Source organism: Lissotriton vulgaris, chromosome 3_1 (genome assembly GCF_964263255.1).
Source record: "Lissotriton vulgaris chromosome 3_1, aLisVul1.2, whole genome shotgun sequence".
Lineage (NCBI taxonomy): Eukaryota > Metazoa > Chordata > Amphibia > Caudata > Salamandridae > Lissotriton > Lissotriton vulgaris.
Genome location: NC_141689.1, coordinates 1,103,292,051 through 1,103,314,619, shown reverse-complemented (window position 1 = coordinate 1,103,314,619; position 22,569 = coordinate 1,103,292,051). Strand labels below are relative to the sequence as shown.

The following is a 22,569-nucleotide window of genomic DNA, read 5'->3' as shown; positions in this document are numbered from 1 at the left end:
GTTTATTTTTGAGAGAAGTCAGTGGAAACCTACGAACACCATATGCAGATTGCAAACTAAAATAAATTGTGGATACATCATACTTGTTTAATGTAACTTCAGCACAAGTAGCTGAGCCTGCTGCATTGGCAATGAATGAAGTATTATAATCTATCCTGATAGTACTGTTTTGGAGTGGTGCAGGGTTTTGGCCAATTTACCTCACAGTGGGGTGCATGACCTCTGCTGGCACCTCAACTCGCAATGTGGCACACATTCTTCATTTGGTGCAAGTATTGAAATTGCCAAAGGAAATACTGGTGGTAAAGTGTGGGGTGCACAAACTGGAATTGATTTCGCAGAACAGGTTGCAACGTACAGTGCGGTTAGGACACCATTTTCAGAACAAACAAATGAATGCAGAATTACATGTCAAATGAAGAAAAAAAAATAACTTTTCCATTGCATTAGTCGGCCATAATATGATTTTTCTTCATTCATAACACCAAAGAGATGCTTCAGTTCAGTTCAAGCTTATTAATGTTTAGACACTTGTTTTTAAAACAAATATTACACAAATATACATTAAATTATACATTAAAAGTGACACCAGCCCTTCAATCCCGCCAACCAATCCGAGTTTTAAGCACAGCCTAATGGCAAGATCCCAGAGTCCGCTATGAATAGCAGGGCTAAAGTGCACATGTATCACTGTATATCCTTTCTTGTACTCAAACGCTAGGATGCAACATGAGCTCGCCTAAAGCATCTCAGAACTACAATCATTGCAATGCTAGCCCCAACTAGTTTTTATAAATGTTGCTATGGCATATTCAACATCTCAAAGTTCCATATTCACCAAAAGTGTGAGTGCTTCGCTACGTTGATTTGTCTTATGTTTTACAAAAAAAGTGGTTTTAAAATCAGACAACAATGAAGACAGTCTATTTAAAAATGGGCATTAAAATTTTGGAACCTTAATCCACGTCTTCAGTTATTCTCAGCATCAAAAGGGCATCACATTTCTCAGGCCTTAGGTACCTAATATTCAAAGCAACCCAAAATTTTAATAATAACAGCCGTAGCTGGGCATCTGGGCGTGTAGATATGTACGGGAACACCCTCTGATTTACCCAGGATTCCATTATATAATTTGCTGACTGCTTCATCCCTACATACTCTATGTCACACAACCTTGACGCTCTGCTGCAGGCCTTTTTTAGTTCACCTTTCAAAAGGTGAGAGGCTGCAGTAAACTTAAATTTCTCAACTTTTAAGGCCTCAAAAATGTCCTTAATTTGTTTTTAACCTGTCCATTTCAGCTCACTTCTTACAATTTCGATGGCACAGAGGACTGATACCTTCGGAACCTCCGAGGACCAGTGTTTGTCCCAGAATCACAGGGTTGATTTGCATGCCAGGAATTCCAGGCCTGCAATCCACTTCCAGTCTTATCACCTGGCTCAGCACACATTTTGGGAGACCTATAAATTTCTTCAATCATTTACCCTCACACTTCTCCCAGCTTGCCCCCATACTTAGGTTTAATAACTCAGCCCCACATAAGCATTGCGAGGGTACCATCGCCATATAGGCAGTTAAAAGGGGGCTCCAAGATGGACCTCCACAGATGTCCTTAAATCTTACTATGCCTCTTATAGTTGAAGCTGCTGTGTCTCCAAAACATTTTTGTGTAGGGCCCAGTTCAACTTTTTAGTGAACATAATTCCTAAGGATCTATATGCAAATAACACCTGCATCCTCCTATTGCCAAGATGCCATTTAAACGGTTTCAGGCTTATACTCAAGGCAATTCTTTTTCTCCAAATTAACCTTAAGTTCATTATCCTCACAATAGCTAATATATCTATTCAATTTGCTCTGTCAGTCTACGTGAGTCAGATCTAAAATAGCCAGATTGTTTGCATAGAGGAGGCAGGGTATGAGCCCGCCCCCAATTTTCGGGGAGAAAGAGATGGTGGAAGCAAGCACTCCAGAGAGATCTGCAAGGAACAAAGAAAACGACATGGGTGCCAGGACACAGCCCTGTCTTAATTCATTTTCTAAGGGTATTCTTTTTGATAAGGACCCATTTACAGTGAGCTCAACTTGGGCCCATTTCTGTGAGTGTTATTCCTGTACAATTGCAAGTAAACTGGAAGGAATTGCCTTTGGATGTAACTTTGTCCACAGGATACTTCGAGCTACAAGATCAAAGGCTGAGCTAAAGTTGACAAAACAATAAAACAAATTCCCTGCTGTTGCCATCACTATTTGCCACAGGTTCCACACGCTGATACAGGAATCAACTGTTGAATGCCCTTGCTTCAAGCTTCCTTGTTCCATTGGTACTTTATAATTGCACTCAAGCCAGTTCTAAAGTGAGATGACAATTACGTTTGAGTAAAGTTTTGCAACAATGCCAAGCAGGCTTATCAAGCGGAAATTACCCGGGACATCCATCTCCCTTTTTTTAAGCATTGATTTGATTATTGAACGCTTTCAGCTTATTGGGAATATACCTGCCTTTGTTTTGCTTTTTACACCAACAATGTGTTGTTATTTCTGTCTCATCTGACACTGGGCCCAGACTTCTCCCGATGCTGGACCTATATGGGCAGGTCTGTGTACTCAGCTGAACTGGACCAAATCCCTTCTGGTCCCCATTTACAAATAATAGTGAGGCAGTGAACTGGCAGTCTGACATCCTGATTCACTGACTCAGCTTTCCATATTTAGGTATCGCCCTGCTCCCTATCATAATCTTGAACTTCCATCTTATGCCCCTCCACACGGGATATGTCTGTATCTCAGTTGATGGTCCATGCTGCCACTGAGCCTCTTGGGGAGGATAGCACTCTTGAAGATGATGATTCTGTCGAGGTTTTAAAACTTCTCATTCCTGAATCCAACAATATTGTTCACTTCTCTACAAGCGAGGATACAGGTGTTTCTGTTAGCCAACTTGCCGTCACGCATTGCGTTGAACAAGTGTGTTCAGTAAATGCATGATGGAGGTTTGGGAGTGGCAGGCTTGGGCTTATATTACTGGGCAATGCAACTGGTCATGATAAGTTACTGCTTCAATGGAGGGTGGCAGTACTCAGCTTTTTGGTTTGAGGTCTGCCGCATGGGCTGCAATATTCTCTTAGAAATCTTCACGGTGAACTAATCTCCCACTCCAGCCTAGAATTTAGCCTGGTGGTCCTCCTGGCCTGGAGATCTGCATTATGCTGAATGGGACTACACACTGACTCTAGAAGCACCTCTCTTGCAGGAATACTGGTTGGAACGGTTGGTACAGCTGGTGGGCATTTGGAGATGGAACCTCATCAGTATGAGACCACTACGCTCTCCTCCTGTACTGAACCAACTTGATGGTTATGCCTCAATACAATCGTTTAGAGGGAAAAGCCCTTCAAGGCCCTCTAGAGGAAGGTGATATATCTTAATATGATTTCTCATCATGAACTCCCTGATCTCTTTACCCCCTTGAGGGAGTACTGGGCTGCCTGGGTTGTCAAAATTGGAGAAGGATGATTGGTGTGATGTTCAGCTAGCTCCACAGATGTTGGCTATATCCTCATCCTCCCAACTCCATATGGTATAACTGATGTACTTACACCTCACCTACCTTACCCTGCATCGACTATGTTGAGCTCAGACATGCCCTTCCCTCACATGTTTTCGCTGCCCAGATAGATGTGGTGAATTCTGCCATCGGAAATGGACTTTGCCGACTATTGTGACCTACCGGATGAATAACTTTCAGGAACATTCATGAGTGTTGGGCTATTCAATTAAACCCATGCTTGAGTTGCCTTGTTGGGGATTCTGGAGGATGTAGGCGGCTCAAGGTGAGAACAAGCTTTGGTGGGGCTTGTCACACTAACAGCCAAGTGAGACGTAGCCCGGGCTTGAACCTCTGGCACACATCCAGCATTAGCTGATTTGTGTGCCAAACAAGACAAACCTATCAATGCTGTATGAGGCTGCCCACAAATATTTCACAAAATATGGGGCTGAGAGGGGGGCTAATATCGACTTGCATGACCGCTGTACTGTATTAACTGTGGCATATTCTCTCAGATTGTGTAAAACTGTTTGCGATGTACTGTTTATGTTTGACTCTGAAAAATCAATCAAAATTTGTTTATTTAAAAAAAAACGTATTGCCATATGCTTAATGCTTTCTAGAACAGTCCTATTTCTCCTTGTTTAACAGGTTCTCAGTTTTTAATTACCCACCAGTGAATTATCTCCTATTATTACACCCATTTGTAAAATAACATGTTTGATTTCTCCAGAGGTGGTGGCCCCAACACTTTGCTTTACTCCACTGTCCATTGTCATGTACGTTGAATTCTATAAATATAATTTGTTATGTGCAATAGCATATACATCCTTTACTTGCTCAATTATCATTCAAGAAAATGTACCTATGCATAACTTTCATTAACGCCAACCACCTTTTTACTTAATATATTGTCCCCTCTCATCTTTTTTCAATGTTCCTTGGGGCCCTCCTAATGGTCTACAACCTGAATATCTAAAATATTACAATGTGCAGAATTGTCATTACCTAAATATTAACTATCAAATAGAAAGCAGATACGCCTATTTAGATAAGAATAGATATTGTCAACAAATATAGATGCTAAGTTAATAACACTGAATGTCAGAGATTTCCCATACTGAAAGCATATTAAGTGTCTGGGTGAACTATTGGGTAAAAACATCCAGGAATCAGCATGGTAATTCCCATTCCCATATGTATAGCCATTTAATCTCCATGACATTACCAGGAACATCGGTAACCGTAATTCCAGGGGTGTAATGGGTATTATACCACACCACTTGTAATGAGGGACATTGTGTAAATTTGGGTGTTTATACTCTCACAACTTACTTAGAGAGCGGATCCCTTTGTACTGAAGATGATGGCTCTCAAAGACATCTCCCTAGTTTTCTAAGGGTTGTAGTATCAGGGCTATCTGAAGGCTCTTCTTCCTTAGGCGTGAGAAAGCTGTAGGGGCGATGATGCCCAACTCTTTTGATTGAAAAGTGACAGAGACTTGTACAGTATCAAAGTAAATTCCAAAATCTTCTTCGACCAGCACATTTCCTTCTTTAATGTATCAACTTTGGAATTCGCCCAGATTTCCTTACCCTCTTTCCTCTATTTGCAGGTTCATGCTGGGTCTACTTGTGTCGTTTTTGGTCTTGGAGGAATTGGCCTATCAGCCATAATTGGTTGCCAAGTCGCTGGCGCTGCACGGATCATTGGGGTTGACATCAATAAGGATAAGTTTGCAAAGGCAAGAGTATTAGGAGCCACTGAATGCATCAGTCCCAAGGATTTCACCAAACCCATCCACGAGGTGATCGTGGAGATGACGGATGGTGGTGCAGACTATACCTTTGAGTGTATTGGAATCACTGATGTTATGGTATGTCAACTTCTGTCCACCAGCAGCTCTTTTGCCCGGTAAACATTAAATGCACAGGAAGTGCGAAGTAGAGCATGAACTGTTCAGATATTATGTAATGTTAAAAAAAAAAGATTTGCATGGCACTGTATTACCATTAGTTTAGGATCACAGTTCTCCTGGGTTTAAGTACCGTTGTTTTCTTGTTTTGACTATTTGGACAAATGCTGGAGTATGTATTCTGTTGGAGTAGGATCATGATGATTCTGTTGTGGTCAATCTTTTGTGTATATGTTTGGGTGTTGCTTGGTGTGTAATTGGAGATCTGCTGTACCATTCTGAGTGCACAACATTGGAAGGACTGGTATGTTTATTTTCCAGCTTGAGGGTTGTGACCGTGGTGTCTTGCCAGTACCACTGTATCCCTTAAAATCATTCTAGCTGTGAGGACGATGAGTGCTTCAGTGAGTCAGAATTTATGGCAGGGAGGGGCAAACTGCTGCCTTGTATCGTGCCATCCATTTAACTATAAGCACATATCTACATCTTGCACTCAACGTTGATAACTTGACCATATGATTACCTTTTCTTCTTTATAATTCACGTAGAGACTGCCTATCTTTTGAGGTACTTAATCATCTCCAGGGTCAGGAATGGAGCACAAGGACAGTTTTAGGATTGTGTAAAATAGTCACAAGGCGATTTACTAAGATTTTGCTGTGACTTACTTTGAAATACTCCTGGCTTGCTCCTGAGTGACGCATATAGGTAGGTAAAAGCCGGTATAACTATTAGCTTCCTTATGGAATTAATGAGTAAGCCAGAAGTACTACAAGAGTAAATCGGTACTCCCTGTAGCAAAATCCTTGTCAAACCGTCCCATTGTATTGATGCCATGCTCGTCCTTAAGATATGGAGTACAATAGGAGCCATCTAAAGAGGTACAAGATATCAGGACCCCCTCTGAATGGAGAGTGGGCTGTATGACTGATGGCTCAGAAGATTATTAACAAATATTTTTATAATTAAAACAACCTAGTATTGGTATTGGTGTCAGATAAAGAAAGATGCTGGGCTCGTTTGTACTCAAAATCCGATGCCATTCCTATTGTGAAATATGAGCTTCAATGTGGTAATCAAGGTGACCTCCCACTAGAACACATACATGCACTGCTCATCTTCGTGTTCATTTTGAAATTCTGACCACTGATAATGTTATCAATTGTGCTGATGCAGTTGTTTGTAAATGTTTGTGCACAGACAGTGCTCCCTGGGTTGCCTACCGCCAGCTAATTTTGGCCACAGTGTTCACTACATAACAAAACAGTATCTTTATTCATTAAGGATGTAGCATTTGTGGCTATGATTTAAGGAGGAGGACATTTATCACCACTAGATTTGTAAACTGGTACTACCAGTCGTCCAGTTAAAACTCTGCTCGGTGCACATATGGTAGGAGCCCGCGTGATATAGATTGTGCTGGTGTCAGCTGACTTTTACTGTCATTTACACGAATTGCCAGGGGCTAAAAACACAGCCTATGCACCACGTGATGCAAATGACAGACTTATCACCGGAAATTACGCTTTGGCTATACATGTGTGTGTGTGTGTTGGGGCTACCACGTAAAGTGAGCCACGTGAGTGCTATTGTTTGCTGAGGTTACTGCGACACCGTTTGGCACTGACTGGTGTCTTAACTAGTTGAAAATCTAGAGAAGCGATATGTCGTGGCATTAAACAGTTGTAAACAGTCCAATTCAATAATGCAGCATAACCACACAGCAGCACAAAAACAACACAATATGTAACCACCACAACAAAATGCAACACTACAAATGAGCATAAATGTTATTGTCACACATTATCACCTCATACATTTGCTTTCACAATACCATGGTAAAAGGTATTTTGTTCCAAGCACTGCCTTAAATAACACCAAGGCCATTTAACAGTGCTAGCAACACCTTTACAGGATCCAGCCTCTTATATCTGAAGCCTTGGGGCAGATAAGGAAAGCAAAGTACAGAATGCACAGGTGGATGTTAGGTTCTTGTCAGTCAAAGTCCCGTGAAATCAATTATAGTTGGGTGGAGCGGAAGCACCAGTTCCCATCCTACCACACCTGTATTTCCCATTGCAACGGTGACAGATATCCCATCCGCCAATATATAAATCCCATAGGATATAATGGGATTTGTATTTCAACGGATGGGATCTCCATCACCGTGGTGATGGAGTAACCTGTGTGGCAAGATCTAAATCAGGTCTTCTTCAGTCTAAAACAAATCAAATGAGTTACAGCAAGGAAATAATTCTGACCCTGGACTAAAAAATGTGGAAATCTAAAATACAGAGACAAATGTGGGAAAATGAGTTTGTATACAATGCCAATAGAAATCCAGCATTTGAAATGCTGCAGCATAATGTGATGCCCATCCCTATTTCTATGCCCATAACATTTCATCTGCCAGAATATACAATACTATCTAAGTTAAAGCATATTAAACATCAGGGTGTTCTAATACATGTCGGAGGGATACTTAATCCAAGGAACAACCAATATTGCTAGGTTGCTTTTTAAGAATTTCATGGTGCTGCTAATTATGTGATGCTGAATGTGCCATCCGGTCATGCATGCCCCTTATATGTGCCAGAATTCTACTCACTATGCCAGCTTTCAGTGATGATCACTTATTTTCACATGGGCCATAGAGGTCTATTTTTCTACAGAGGCACTAAATATGTCAGTGTCCTGGTAAGGGTACAAGGCCTTTGCTCCAAATGCTAGGACTGCAACGAATAACTTAGCACTCATATAGCCAATGTGAACAGCTGAGGCAAGTTGGAAGCAGAATCTGGTCGGGCCAGGCACTACAACCAACCTCGACTGGCATGACTATATTCAGTGGAGTTGGACATGTGCTGTTGGTTGTATGAACATTTTAAATAAGAGATTGAAACAGAATATAGAGAGAAAAATAATAATTGACAACACCAGAAATAAATAGAAATAGCGAGATACAAAACAAATACCAGCCAGAGTGAGAAAACTAGACCAGCAAAGGAACACAGAAAGTGAAACAATGGGGAAAAGAATAAGAGAAACAGAGAAAGAAATTCAAAACGAAATAAAATTAGGTATACAAAGTGGAACAAGAAAAAAGGGCAACATAAATACCTAAAAACAGAAAGTGGCACAGTCAGGGACAGACGCACAGTAACAAAGAGAAAGACATGAAAAATAAAACTTAAAGTAGAAAAAATGCAAAGAAAAAGATCCATCAACACACACAGAGACAAATACAGCAAAGAAGCAAATAAAAAAGAGAAAAAAATCAAAGACAAATATAAAGTAACGCAAGACACCAAAAACAATCTCCCTTTTCAAATAACTGGTATAAAATGCTACGGAAACACTAATGCAATCCCGATCACACAAGTAAAATGCACTTTAAAAAATTAAAACAGGAACACAAACCAAAAAATCTGAAAAAAGGAACTATAGAGACAGAAACAGAAAACAAACTAGCAAACAAAAATATTATAGTACACAACTACAAAAAATGTAACATCCACCAGCAACAACCCGATATTTAAAAGAGAGCACAACAAAATATAGCTAACTTATCAAAACACAATGAAACTCAAAATTTGAACATTATCAAAAATGTTTTTTTTAAATGTATTTTTTACAGAGTTTTATATAGCACGAACTTGACCCGTATTGGGTATCGGACTGCTTTACACAGCACAAGTTGCATTACATGAGGACACATTAATTTATGTTAGGCATGGGGAGATTAAGTTATTAGGCCAGAATCACAGGATCTTCAGTGTCATTGCCGAGACTCAAACCCAATTCCCCAGATTCGAGGTCGACCGCCCTAGCCGTTATACCAACTCCTTTCCCCAGGAGAATAAAAGAAAGCAAACATTATAGTACTTGAACATATGGTCAAGAATATGACCTTGGGCCTGTGTTGAATGTGTGGTGCTGGACGTGGCCCCCCCACTCTGCAGAGGCCCCATTGGAGGACACTGCATGGGTGACGTAATGAAGAGAGGCATAGCACTGCTCCTTCCAGAGCTGTTACGGCAGCATTGCAGCCAATTGCTGCGGCGACCTCTGGCAGATCTCTGGCAGGCCTAATTATTCTGCGCAGCTGGGGCCTGGTGGGCGAGCTGTTCCTGAGCCATGGCTGCAGTGACTCTGACCCCAGCCTAAGGGGATAGACCCCCTGCCATTTCTACAAACTGTGAGTTGGCGCCTGATGGGTGCTGCTGGCAGGGGACGAGGGGCCCAGCAGAGGGGCGACTGTGCTCAGTGTGATGCCCCAGGCCTGGTTGATCGATGCTTGACTGCCAATGGAACGGCAAGGCCTTGTGACTGTTGGGGTCCCTCTCTCCTACCTCTGCCTGGCTGATGGGGCTGTTGCCACCCATGATTCCCAAGAAGGAAAGAGACACTCAAGGTAGCTACTCCCTTTGGACTGTCTGGCCCTCTTCAAGACCTGAAATCTGTTCCCCCCTCCGCTTCTTGGCAGGAGGTCTGTGCCTAGAGCGAGGCTGGGAGGTAATCTTGTCACGTTCCTGGCTGGCTCTTTTGTGCCCCTTTCTCCTCCCCCTTGTTTCTTCAGGATCATGAACTCGGTCTGCTGCTGGACGTCCTAGATGGCAGGCCCACTTATTGGGTCCTTGTGAGGAACTTGCGGGTCGGAAGCAGCACCGCATTTCTGGAGAAGCTCAGATTGGCTCAACTGAACTGGCACTCCTGACATGGCTAAAAGCAAGGCTCCTCCAGGAGGCAATCAGGGCACCGTAGGCAAATATGCTCTTTCTAGGGGTGCGGCTCAGACTTGGGGGGCAGAAGGACATGGAAGACAGGTCCCAGATAAGGATGTATGACGTTACAACGCATACTTTTACCACGCATGCCTTTACAACGAAAACCTTTACAACGCATAGTGCTTTGGGGTGTTGGATAGTGAATAGTTTAATTTACTATTCCAACTCCAGTCCCCGTGGACACTAGGGAAGGTGTTGGATAGTAAATTAAACGTATTCCCTATCCTAGATTGCCCCCCAGCGCAATGCGTTGTAATGGTTTGCGTTGTAAAAGTTGCGTCGTAAAGGCACTGCGTTGTAAAAGTTGCATCGTAAAGGATGTTTCCCCCCAGATAATGTTGTCTACCTGGCAGCCATCACTCAATCTAGAGACATGCTGGATGCCAAGATTGACACAGTGGGGAGCAAGTCACCCTCCTGCGTCCCGATCAAATGAAGGCCATCGAACACATCACAGAGGTGGAAATCCGAGTGTTGGGGGCTGGAAGGCTCCATCCACATGCTGGAGCAGACAGTGACTCAGCTCACTACTGTGACCCAAAAATTGGCAGCAAGAGTCGAGGATGCTGAGGGCAGAGCTTGTTGAAACAATTTACGATTTGTGAGATTTCAAAAGATAGCGAAGGCACTTCCCCAGAGTGCTTCTTGGACCAGTGGCTCAGATCTTTTATGCCCTCAGAGGCTCTGTTCCCCTGTTTTGTAATTGAACACACCCAGAGGCCCCTGGTGCTGCATCCTCTTCCTGAAGCCTGGCCCCATCCCATAATCACAAAACTCTTGAATTACATGGACAGGGACATGATCGTTAAGCATGCCAGGCTCCAAGGTAAAGTCATGTTCCAATCGCAAGCTATAATGATCTATCAGGATTACGCCAGACTGGTGCAACAACAGTGGCAATCTTTTACAACAGTTAAAAAGCCGCTTTGCTATCTAAATATTCAATACATGATGATGAACCCTGCCAAGTTGAAGGTAATTTATTAATCCCAAACTCTTTTTTTTTGAGACGATGGAGGAGGTCTTTCAGTGGGCAGATGAAAGAGTTCATGTCAAACTACCACACATTTTTCGAAGAATGGATTCCAACTCTATAGAGGATGGGCTTGCATGCTCCTCAAGAACTCCGGTGAAAAGAAGAAATAGATCACGCTCGACCTGGAGAAATACTCAACGGGATTGGCACCTTTGCATCCCGACCAGACAAATCTGGCGGTGGAGGCAGACCTGGACCTTGCCCTGCTGACTACAACTATGCCTGTTTCCTGATGCTGCTGGCAACAAGCTTGTCCAGGCATGGACTGAATAAGAACCTGTAGCAAAACATGATCGAAAGACTGTGTGGTGGTTGTGGTGGAGCATTAGTCCTTGCCTGCTGCATAATTTCCTGTTGAGGGAACACTATGTTTAATCTTGATCTACAGGGTTTTCCACTGAGGCTTAGAGAGTAATGACGGACTTCCGGTGTTATTGGGTATTGCTGAAGTAGGCCCTGTGGGGCTCCCAGTTTGGACAATGCAGTGGTGTGACTTGCAATGGATACATCACATTTGTGAAGTATGGGGTGGGGGGGCTTGGGTAAATGTTGTTGTTCATGTTATATTGGCCCATTGCGTGTCACCCACGGACCTGCTGCTGATCATACCCCCTTTCCCTTTTACCACCTGAATATGCCATGAGATGCAGTGCTAACATGGAACTGGCCGATCAGTTTTATGTATTGTCCTGGAACATGAATGGATTGCTGGATAAAATCAAAGGAGGTGTGGTCCTGAAGTAAGTTCAGAGAATAAAAGTAGATGTCCTGTCTTTATAAGAGACTCATCTCAGAGGCAATAAGGTCCAGTGTCTGGCTAGGTTTGGCTACATCCAAGTATTTCACTCTGGGTTCACAAGGGGCTTTATGGAAATGGGCATCTTGATCAAGAATTGTGTTCCCTTTCAATTTACCAAGGCTAGGGCCGATCCAAAGGGCATGTGTATAGCCATGACTGGAATATTGTATGGGGAACCTCTCACTCTCCTTAATGTCTATGCCCCTCCTCCTCTAAGTCAAACATTACTGAAATTATTCACTGGGCTTTGGGGAAAGTTCTTGGATGGACTCACATTGATAAGGGAGATTGGAACAGAGTTGTGGATAACTCTATTGATCAATGGCAGCCACTTGGACCACCTTCAGGCACCAGGAGCAGTTACATGTTACCCTTTGTTGATGCACTGATCTTAGAGGTCATCTGCAGAACCGATCATCCCACCGAGCACAGCTACACCTTCCTTTAGCATGCCTTTGGTTCCTTCTCACATCTATTTCATTATATGATGTACACAGACACAAAGGATTATAGACATTAACATACCAGCACAAGGGTTATCTGAGCATTCTCCAGTTGGTCTCTGGGTCTGCCTGAGTCACCGACGCCCTGACTTTCGATAGTGCTTGTCACCCTGGAACCTACAAGACGCAAACTATAAAATACATATTGGTCAGTCCATTGATAACTACTTTACTCATAATTCTGGATCTGTGAAATACCCCGCAATACTTTGGGAAGCCCTTAAAGCTACAATGTGGGATTAGGATATTAGCTACACCACTGAAGAGAGATGGCATCGGGTGCGGACACTGGAATATCCGATTACCACTTTAGACATGCAAAGTCTACAGGCCGCTGGAATAATGGCCCGGGGATAGATGGGTCTCCTACATTAAGTTTATCAGCAGGCAAGAGGTCAAAGGTCCTGGTGGGACACACGAAGCCACATATACCAATGGGGTAACAAGCCCAGTAAAATGCTGCATAGACTGTGTCAAAGCACTTGTATCTCCTCATTTGTGACCCTCCTGCGTAACCCAAACAGATTTCTATATACAGAACTTAGAGACATGGCTCATAGTTTTGCAGCCTACTATAAAGGTGTATACGCTTGGAAGGAGACTTTATCACAGGAGCAGATAGAAGAGTTTGTAGTTGACCTGCCCCTTAAGACCTTGACATCTGAGGAGGTTGGCCATTGGATGATGACCTCATGATGGAAGAGCTGTCACCAACCCAGGCACCACTGAGACCGGGAAAATCCACAGTCAAGTCAAGTCAAGTCATAGAATTTATATAGCGCACTACATGCCCAGAGGGTCTCAAGGCGCTTAGAAAGGGGAGGAGGATTACTTGTCAAATATCCACGTTTTAAGTTGCTTTCTGAATGCTAGGTGGTTCTGGGTAAGGCGAAGGTAAGCGGGGAGTGAGTTCCATGTTTTAGCAGCCAGGTATGAGAAGGATCTGCCTCCCATGGTGGTCTTGTTGATGCGAGGTACCGTGGCGAGGGCTTGGCTGGAAGATCGTAGTTGGCGGGAGGGGGTGTAGAAGGATAGTCGTGAGTTGAGGCATTCTGGTCCGATGTCGTAGAGTGATTTGTGTGCGTGGGTTAGCAGTCGGAAAGTGATCCTCTTATTGACGGGTAGCCAATGGAGGTCTTTAAGGTGACCAGAGATGTGTTCGTTGCGTGGGATGTCTAATATGATCCTGGCTGAGGCGTTTTGGATTCGTTGGAGTTTCTTCTGGAGTTTAGCGGTAGTGCCTGCGTAGAGGGTGTTTCCGTAGTCCAGTCGGCTCGTGACCAGAGCATGGGTGACTGTTTTCCTTGTTTCGGTGGGGATCCAGCGAAATGTTTTTCTGAGCATGCGAAGAATGTTGAAGCAGGAAGAGGATACGGCGCTGACTTGTCTGTTCATTGAGAGTGTGGAATCCAGGATGACGCCTAGGTTCCGTGCGTGGTCTGTCGGGATGGGTGCTTTTCCGAGGGCTTCCGGCCACCAGGAGTCGTCCCATGCAGAGGGGGATGTACCTAAGATGAGGACTTCTGTTTTGTCTGAGTTCAGTTTCAGACGGCTTTGTTTCATCCATTCGGCAACTTCTTTCATTCCTTCGTGTAGGTTAGTTTTGGCGGTGCTGGGGTCATTGGTGAGAGAAAGGATTAGTTGAGTGTCATCCGCGTAAGAGATGATGTTGAGGTTGTGTTGGCGGGCGATGGCCGCGAGGGGGCTCATGTATACGTTGAAGAGGGTGGGGCTGAGTGAGGATCCTTGTGGTACGCCACAGATGACTTCAGTGGCCTCGGACTTGAATGGTGGGAGGCGGACTCTCTGTGTTCTTCCGGAGAGGAACGAGGTGATCCATTCAAGTGCTTTTCCTTGGATTCCGATGTTGTTGAGGCGTTGTAAAAGGGTGCTGTGGCAGACTGTGTCGAATGCTGCAGAGAGGTCGAGGAGGATGAGGGCGACAGTATCTCCATTGTCCAGTAGAGTTCGAATGTCGTCTGTTGCTGCGATGAGGGTGGTCTCAGTGCTGTGTTTTGCTCGGAAGCCGGATTGTGAGGAGTCGAGGGATTTGTTGGCTTCGAGGAAGGCGGCGAGCTGGTTGTTGACAGCTTTCTCGATGACTTTGGCCGGGAATGGAAGGAGCGAGATGGGGCGGTAATTTTTGAGTTCGGTGGGGTCCGCTGTGGGTTTTTTCAGAAGGGCGGTGAGTTCAGCGTGTTTCCAGTCTTCCGGGAAGGTGGCGGAGTTGAAGGAGCAGTTGATGACATCTCGGAGGTGCGGTGCTATGACGGAGTCTGCTTTGTTGAAGATGTGGTGAGGACATGGGTCTGTGGGGGATCCTGAGTGGATGGAGTTCATCAGGCGGATTGTGTCCTCAGTGGAGATTGGGTTCCAGTCGTTAAGGGTGTTCACGGGGGGGAGAATGTTCAGCAAATGGTAGGGTGGGTTGGTTTCCGGGTTGGTTGTCGAAGCTGTTGTGGATGTCTGCAATCTTGTTGTGGAAGAATGAGGCTAGGGAGTCGCAGAGGGCTTGGGAGGGGGTGATGTCGTTGGAGTTGGCCGAAGGGTTGGTGAATTCCTTGACGATGTTGAAAAGTTCTTTGCTGTTGTGGGCGTTGTTGTCAAGTCGATCCTTGAATGCTGTTTTCTTGGCCTTTCGGATTAGTTGGCGGTGTAATCGGGTGGCGTTTTTGAAGGCGTCCTTTGTGCTAGTGGTTGGGTCTTTTTTCCAGGCCTTTTCAAGGGAGCGGCAGAGTTTCTTGAACCATGAGGCCTTTTTGCTGCCAGGTTTGCTTTGACGTTTTTTCAGTGGTGCTACGGTGTCGGCGGTGTTGGATAACCAAAGGGTGAAGTTGGTGGTGGCTTCGTTTGCGTTAGAAGAGTGGGCTGGGGCGTTTAGAAGGAGCGAGGTGGAGATCTGGTCCGAGGTGATTTTGTTCCAGTTTCTTTGCAGAGTTGGTTGGAGGTGGTTGGTGGGTTTCGGCTTGTTGTAGGTGAAGTGAACGCAGCTGTGGTCAGTCCAGAGGAGGTCCGTAGTGTGGCTGAAGGAGACATGATTGCTGGAGGTGAAGATAGGGTCGAGTGTGTGACCTGCGATGTGGGTGGGGGAAGTGACCAGTTGTTTAAGTCCGAGGTTGGCGAGGTTGTCTAAGAGGGTGGCGGTGTTGCGGTCGTTGATCTTTTCGAGGTGAAAGTTGAGGTCTCCCAGAAGGATGTAGTCTTTGGAGGGGAGCGCGTGTGGGGTGATGAAGTCCGTGATGTCTTCACTGAATTTTGCGCGGGGTCCTGGTGGTCTGTAGATGAGGGTGCCTCTGAGTGTGGTCTTGGGGTCGATGTGGATCTGGAAGTGAAGGTGTTCGGAGTTAGCGAGGTTGGCGTCAGAGCTGGTTGAGATGCGGATTGATTTCTTATGGACGATGGCGATTCCTCCTCCTGTGTGGTTGGTGCGGTCCTTGCGTGTGATCTTATAGTCTTCAGGGATGGCAATGGTGATGTCTGGGGCGGAGGAAGCGTTCATCCAAGTTTCTGTTAGGAAGGCGACGTCTGGAGAGATGGTGTCTAGTAGATTCCATAGGTCAATGGCGTGCCTGTGGACCGATCGGGTGTTGAGAAGGATGCATTGTAGGTGGTTGGGGTCGGGAATCTGTGGTGTGGTCGTAGCGGAGATGTTGTCGGTGCCGCTGAATTTGCAGGAGTAGCAGGAGAAAGGTCCATGGCTGTGTCCAGGAGCGGCTTGGACGCAGTTGGGGGCGCGACCGGGGTCAAGGGCTAGGAGGGTGGCGGCATCGTAGGTAATGCGGGAGGGCTGGGGAGCGTGAGGGGCAGGGGGTCTGGCGCTGGGCGCGGTCCAGGCGCGGACGGGCGTAGACGGGCTTACCTTTGGCGCACCTTCGGCGCGGGTTGGGCGCGGGCGCTGCGCGTGAACGCTGCGCGCGGGAGTGACTGTCATATATGGATGGTGGAGGGGGAGGGGCGAGGGCGTCTCAGCTGGGAGGCGGGGCGGGCACACGAGGACGACAACAACAAACAAAAAGGAGATGGAGGGGGGAGCAGGGCGGAGCGCTGGAGGCAAACGCGCAAATAACGTTGTAAGCAGCCCAAACCAAGAAAAACCCAGCGTTAATTAAACAAAGCGGTAACTGAAACCCAGCGCTAATTAATGAAAGCGGAAACTGAGCACACAGCTGGCGAGATGCAAGTGCAGCTTTCTAGACAATGCGCGTTATAAGCAGCACAAACAGTGAAAACACAGCGCTAATTATTCAAAGCGAGCGGAGACTGAAACAAAAGCGGAAACTGAGCGCACAGCAGGCGAGATGCAAGTGCAGCTTTCTAGACAATGCGCGTTATAAGCAGCACAAACAGTGAAAACACAGCGCTAATTATTCAAAGCGAGCGGAGACTGAAACAAAAGCGGAAACTGAGCGCACAGCAGGCGAGATGAAAAGCAGCTTTCTTAGGCAAGGCAGCGCTACAATACCATGTGTCTGCAGGGACACTGGGAGCGACCACTCGGCTCGTGGGAGAGGAGCGAGTCACGATGTGCTTAGGGTGAGGAGCGCTCTTTCAGGACAGTGGGAGGGCGTCTCAGCTGGGAGGCGGGGCGGGCACACGAGGACGACAACAACAAACAAAATGGAGGCGGAGGGGGGAGCAGGGCGGAGCGCTGGAGGCAAACGCGCAAATAACGTTGTAAGCAGCCCAAACCAAGAAAAACCCAGCGTTAATTAAACAAAACGGTAACTGAAACCCAGCGCTAATTAATGAAAGCGGAAACTGAGCACACAGCTGGCGAGATGCAAGTGCAGCTTTCTAGACAATGCGCGTTATAAGCAGCACAAACAGTGAAAACACAGCGCTAATTATTCAAAGCGAGCGGAGACTGAAACAAAAGCGGAAACTGAGCGCACAGCAGGCGAGATGCAAGTGCAGCTTTCTAGACAATGAGCGTTATAAGCAGCACAAACAGTGAAAACACAGCGCTAATTATTCAAAGCGAGCGGAGACTGAAACAAAAGCGGAAACTGAGCGCACAGCAGGCGAGATGAAAAGCAGCTTTCTTAGGCAAGGCAGCGCTACAATACCATGTGTCTGCAGGGACACTGGGAGCGACCACTCGGCTCGTGGGAGAGGAGCGAGGGCCTAATGGCCTTCCATGTGATGTTTTAAAATCATACATTCCCAAACTCCAGGGCCACATGTTGGTGGTCATAAATACTGCTGCTGATCGCTCATCTCTGCTCCCAGATTGGTGGCAGATAGTGCTGATTCTCAAGTCAAACCGACCAGCAGAAGATTGATCCCCATATCGTCCAATCTCTCTCTCGAACTTAAAGATAAAAATATAGGCAAAGGTGCTGGCAGTTCATGTACTGGAGTCAATCGCCACCTTAATACACCCTGATCAGGCTGGGTTTACGCCCAACAAGGCCACCTAACATAATGTCAGACATCTGTAGTATGCATTGGCCCTGGTGGGCAGGCTCTGAGGGCTGGCGGCAGTTCTCCTCACCAGTATATCCACAAGGCAGTTGATTTGGTGAGCTGGGAGTACATGTTCGCCTTTTTCTTCACCACCTCAACTTCAGCCCTAGGTTTCTCTTCTCTGTCATATTATTATATACAGACCTAGTGGTGTTGGTAAATGTGGGCGGAGCCCGATAGGACTCCTTTTCAATGGAGCCACTGGCTGTGTGGTGAGAATGGATGTCCAGTATGTGGGTTTAAGTGGGGAGATAGAGCTTCAGACAGAACAGCATTGTACAAGGATGATGTCCTTTTCTTCCTAACCACCCCCGAATATACAGGACCCCTTATACTGCAAATATTACACATCTTCAGATAAACCTTAGGTTTTTAAATAAACTTCTTCAAATCAATAGTTTTTCCGGCAAACAAATAACAGCATGACTTTGACTAGGCAGGCATACTGCAGATCGCCATGGTGGACTTCAAATACCTGGGCATGTTTGTGTTCACAGATTGCGAGCACAACCTTTGTCCCATACTGGATCAATTGATAGCAGACATTCGGGTGTGGTCCATCTTGCCTCTCTCCTTGACTGGGAGATCAGCAGTTTTCAAAATGGTGTCTATATCCCGCTTCTTATATCAATTACAAAACTTTCAGTATGAAAGCCAATTTTAATGGGTTCAGAAAATTAACTCTATCCTTCGCAGCTTCCTGTGGGACAATGCCATTCCCTGTATTGCCCTTAGCAAAAGATTTAAGTCTATCTACCGTGGGGGAATCACAGCGGCTGCCATTGAATCCTACTACTGGACAGTGGCGGTTCCTTGAGGGAGTGCTGCAGGGTGGTGAGGCGGGGCTGGTGAGGGGCAGGGTGGGGGGTGGTAGTACACTCCAGCATACGGCCGAACTGAGTTAAGACAATAAATAAATAAATAAAACGTATTACATTGTGCACGCTGCATCGCCATTTGGTGTTGCACCTAGCTCAATGTAATTTGTTTTATTTATTCATTTATTGACTTAACTCTGTTTGGCCATATGGCAGAGCTTAATACCCCCACCCTACCCCTCCCCAGCCCCACCGTCTCACCGCCCCAGCGCCCTGCAGCACTCCCTCGAGGAGCCGCCACTGCTACTGGGCCCTGCACCTCTTGAATAATAATGACTAGTGGCATGACTTCCAAGGCGACTCATCCTTTGTGTCTGAGGAATGGGCCATGGGGGGGCACCTCACTTAGGGCCCGATGTAGGTAATCCCAGATTACTGATTCTTAAATACCGAATCATACCGATTCGGTATTTAAGAACTGGCAATCGGGATGTAGGTAATTTTACCGATTTAATCACCGAATTGGTATGATTCGGTAATTACCGAATCGGTATTTACCGATTCGGTAATTGCCATTCATTCCTATGGGCCTGGAGGCCCGTAGGAATGAATGTCAATTACCGAATTTTGACACCCTGTTGCACCCCTCAATTGTACATGGGTGCACATGTTTCAGACATAAATGCCCTTGGCATGTATGTCTGCAACATGGCACTGTTTTAAAAGCAAACAAAATGCTTTTTAAAGGGTTTTCATTATTTACCACCAACTTCTAGTTGGTGGTAAATAACAAATTCTTAAACCCCTGTAGCACTGATTACCGTGCTACCTACATGTCAAAATACAGATTCTGTAATTTTACCGAATCGGAAAAATTACTGATTCGGTAAAATTACAGAATCTGTATTTTAACATGCCCCTACATCCCAAACTCCAAATACCGGTCGGTAACGGCCAAAATCCGCCGTTACGACCGGTAGTTGCCTTCTTACATCTGGCCCTTAGTTATTTCCTATATCATGGCAGAGGTGTTGTCGTCCTTCCCCCAGCGACCAAGGTAGTTTTCAACCTGTGGAAAAGCACCCTCTGGCAGATGGGATTGTGGTGGAGACTAACAGAACTGACCCCACTTTGGCAAGGCCACGTGTTGCCGCAGGTGGTTGGATTGGAGGGGTTTCAAAAGTGGGACTTAATCGTGATATCCACCGTTGGTGATGTTCTGAGTGATGCCACCCACAAATCCATTTAAACTCTGCAAATTGAGTGTGATCTTCATCATAGTCAGTTCTGATTACTATTTGCAGGTTTGTTATGCATTTGGCCCCCTATACACTGGCTCTGACTGAACTTCCAGAATTTAATCCAATGGAAGGCAAACTCCTCTCAGGAGACCTGGAGGTCACATTCCCTAATCTGCAGAGAGCATGGGAAGAGAACTTGAGAGGCCTTGATGATGAGGAGTGGACTAACGCTAGGGGAGCACCTGGAGCTGAGGCCATCGCAGGAAGGCGCAGACTAATACAACTTAAATAACTTCACAGGGTATACATCATGCATCATCGCTTATGGAAGATGGGGATTATTGCCTCCTCTGTTTGCCTTTGCAGTGTGAGCACAGAAGGGACATTCCTACACAAAGTGTGGGGGTGTTGTGTATTGATACTGTTTGTCAGGGAGTGACATCTTGCTTGGGTGGTAACTGCTACAATCTGCCATTGTTTTTCTTGGGGTCAACCCCTGCCAAACAGGAAATAGCAAAGAGGTGGAAGGATACACCACCTCCTTTACTGGCAGAGTGGAATAAGGGGTGCGGACCACTGCATGGGGTTGAAAATAGCAGTATATGGGGTCAGAGGCTGTACACAGATTAATGCTAAGGTTTGGCATTCGTGGACGGATTACTGGGAAGTCGTGCTGGATCCCCCTGTCCTATGCAAAGTATGTTTGATGATGAAATGTGAACCTATATGGGCTGATGCACACATAATTTGAGTGATAGTGACTGCTACTTGTTTCATTGATGATGTAATACATGTGGATTGCATGGGGGCAGCTGGTGGGTTCAACATGCAAATAGTTGCATTTTATATTAGTTATTGTATTCATTGTGTTCTTGCATAAGGAAGAAGTGCATCTTTTTAAAATCTTTTTTAAAAGAAAGAATAACATAGAACTCCAATGCATATACGTTGCTCCCATGCAATATTTGAAATAATTGGTTTCAAGTCAAATTGAAATTCCAATCCCACCATGGGCAGCTATTCCAGCAACATACCACCCAGTTTTGTTTTATTCTGTTATCAATGTTTACTCAAGCTGTGTGGCAAATATGCAGTTGAGGATTATTCAGACATGCTGTAGCCATGGAAAGTACATCTTTCAGATAACATTGAAAACGGAAAAGGAAGGGATTTGTGAATGTATATAAAATATACCCTCACTTTAGTTTTTGGATAATTTCTATTCACACATTATTTGAGAAAATAATTTTTCCTAAAAGATTGTGAATACATTCCAGGAGAGGTTCATATTATATGAGAGAATGAGATTACTTTTAAATTCACTACATTCTTAATAAACATAAATAAAAAACTGAAGTAGTGGTCAATTAGTGCACCTCCTGGTAAAACATAATCTTTGTGGGTAAGTAAATATCTAACAAAGGGGTCAGCAATGGTGCTAGATCATGATACCCAGACACCCTACTACCAAAGGTGTCAAACATGCTGTGGATCTTATGCCATTACACCTACGATGCATATAAGAGAGATAGCACAGCACTCATTAAGTATCCAAATGCACAGTTTTGAACGTAAGTTCCAACAGTACATATATGTGGTCCAATAAGTAAGAAATCAAATATATATTAATCCAAGTCTCATTTATTATGTGTAATTTGAGATCTTCAAAAATATAGAGTAGGTGACATCATTAAGTACAGCCACAATATGGAGTAGGTGACATCACAAAGCACAGCCAACACATGTTTCATCACACAGGTGACTTCTTCAAGGGTACAACAATTTTATAATACACAAAAAATACAGTAGGAATCATACATTCATCCAAAAAACATGTATCATAATTGCCAGTTATCACTACCACAGTGATGACACAGTCGTGATTGATCAAAAGGTAATTACAAGATCACCTGAAAGTGGATCCATGAAAGGGACATGGTCATACATAAAGTAAAAATAAGAAGGTTAAGGTGGCAGAACACCAATCAAACCAATAAGTCCCATGAAGCAACAGAAATGATATGTGTTCCAGGTATCCGTCCATGGTAGACAAAATCATGTCACCCAAACCTCTTTCAAAAGTGGATCTCACATTTATGATCCATCTGGAACAGGTTCAAATTGAGCAGTGCATTTCTGAGGGAAAATCGAATTACCATTAGAATGTGAAACATATATCTCTGAAATCTACATTAGCACAACCATTCTAACAGAACTACCATTAAATCTTAGAAACTTGTGTAAAGTCCCTAAGTTACTTTTGATCCCTGATAGATCATTGTATAGTTACCAGGATCCACATGAGTATTCAGACCCTATGGAAGACCATAAAACCCACCTGTCCTGGTAGGGGTCAGTTTATAGCAATAGGTGTAATCACCCAAAACAACTCCTCAGGATTCAAATTTCCAAAGTAATTTCTGGTGTATAGAAAGGTAAAAGAACGAAGAC

General features: G+C 44.8%; 1 protein-coding gene across 1 annotated transcript in view; it reads left to right on the top strand.

Annotated features, from left to right (window-relative positions):
• Window positions 1-22,569, top strand: part of LOC147727490 (alcohol dehydrogenase 1-like) — a 188,081-nt gene that overhangs the window by 113,587 nt on the left and 51,925 nt on the right. Inside the window, exon 6 of the mRNA XM_086961566.1 lies at window positions 5,169-5,429. Within this exon, the coding sequence (XP_086817692.1) occupies window positions 5,169-5,429 (261 nt within the window). The remainder of the gene's footprint in view (window positions 1-5,168; window positions 5,430-22,569) is intronic.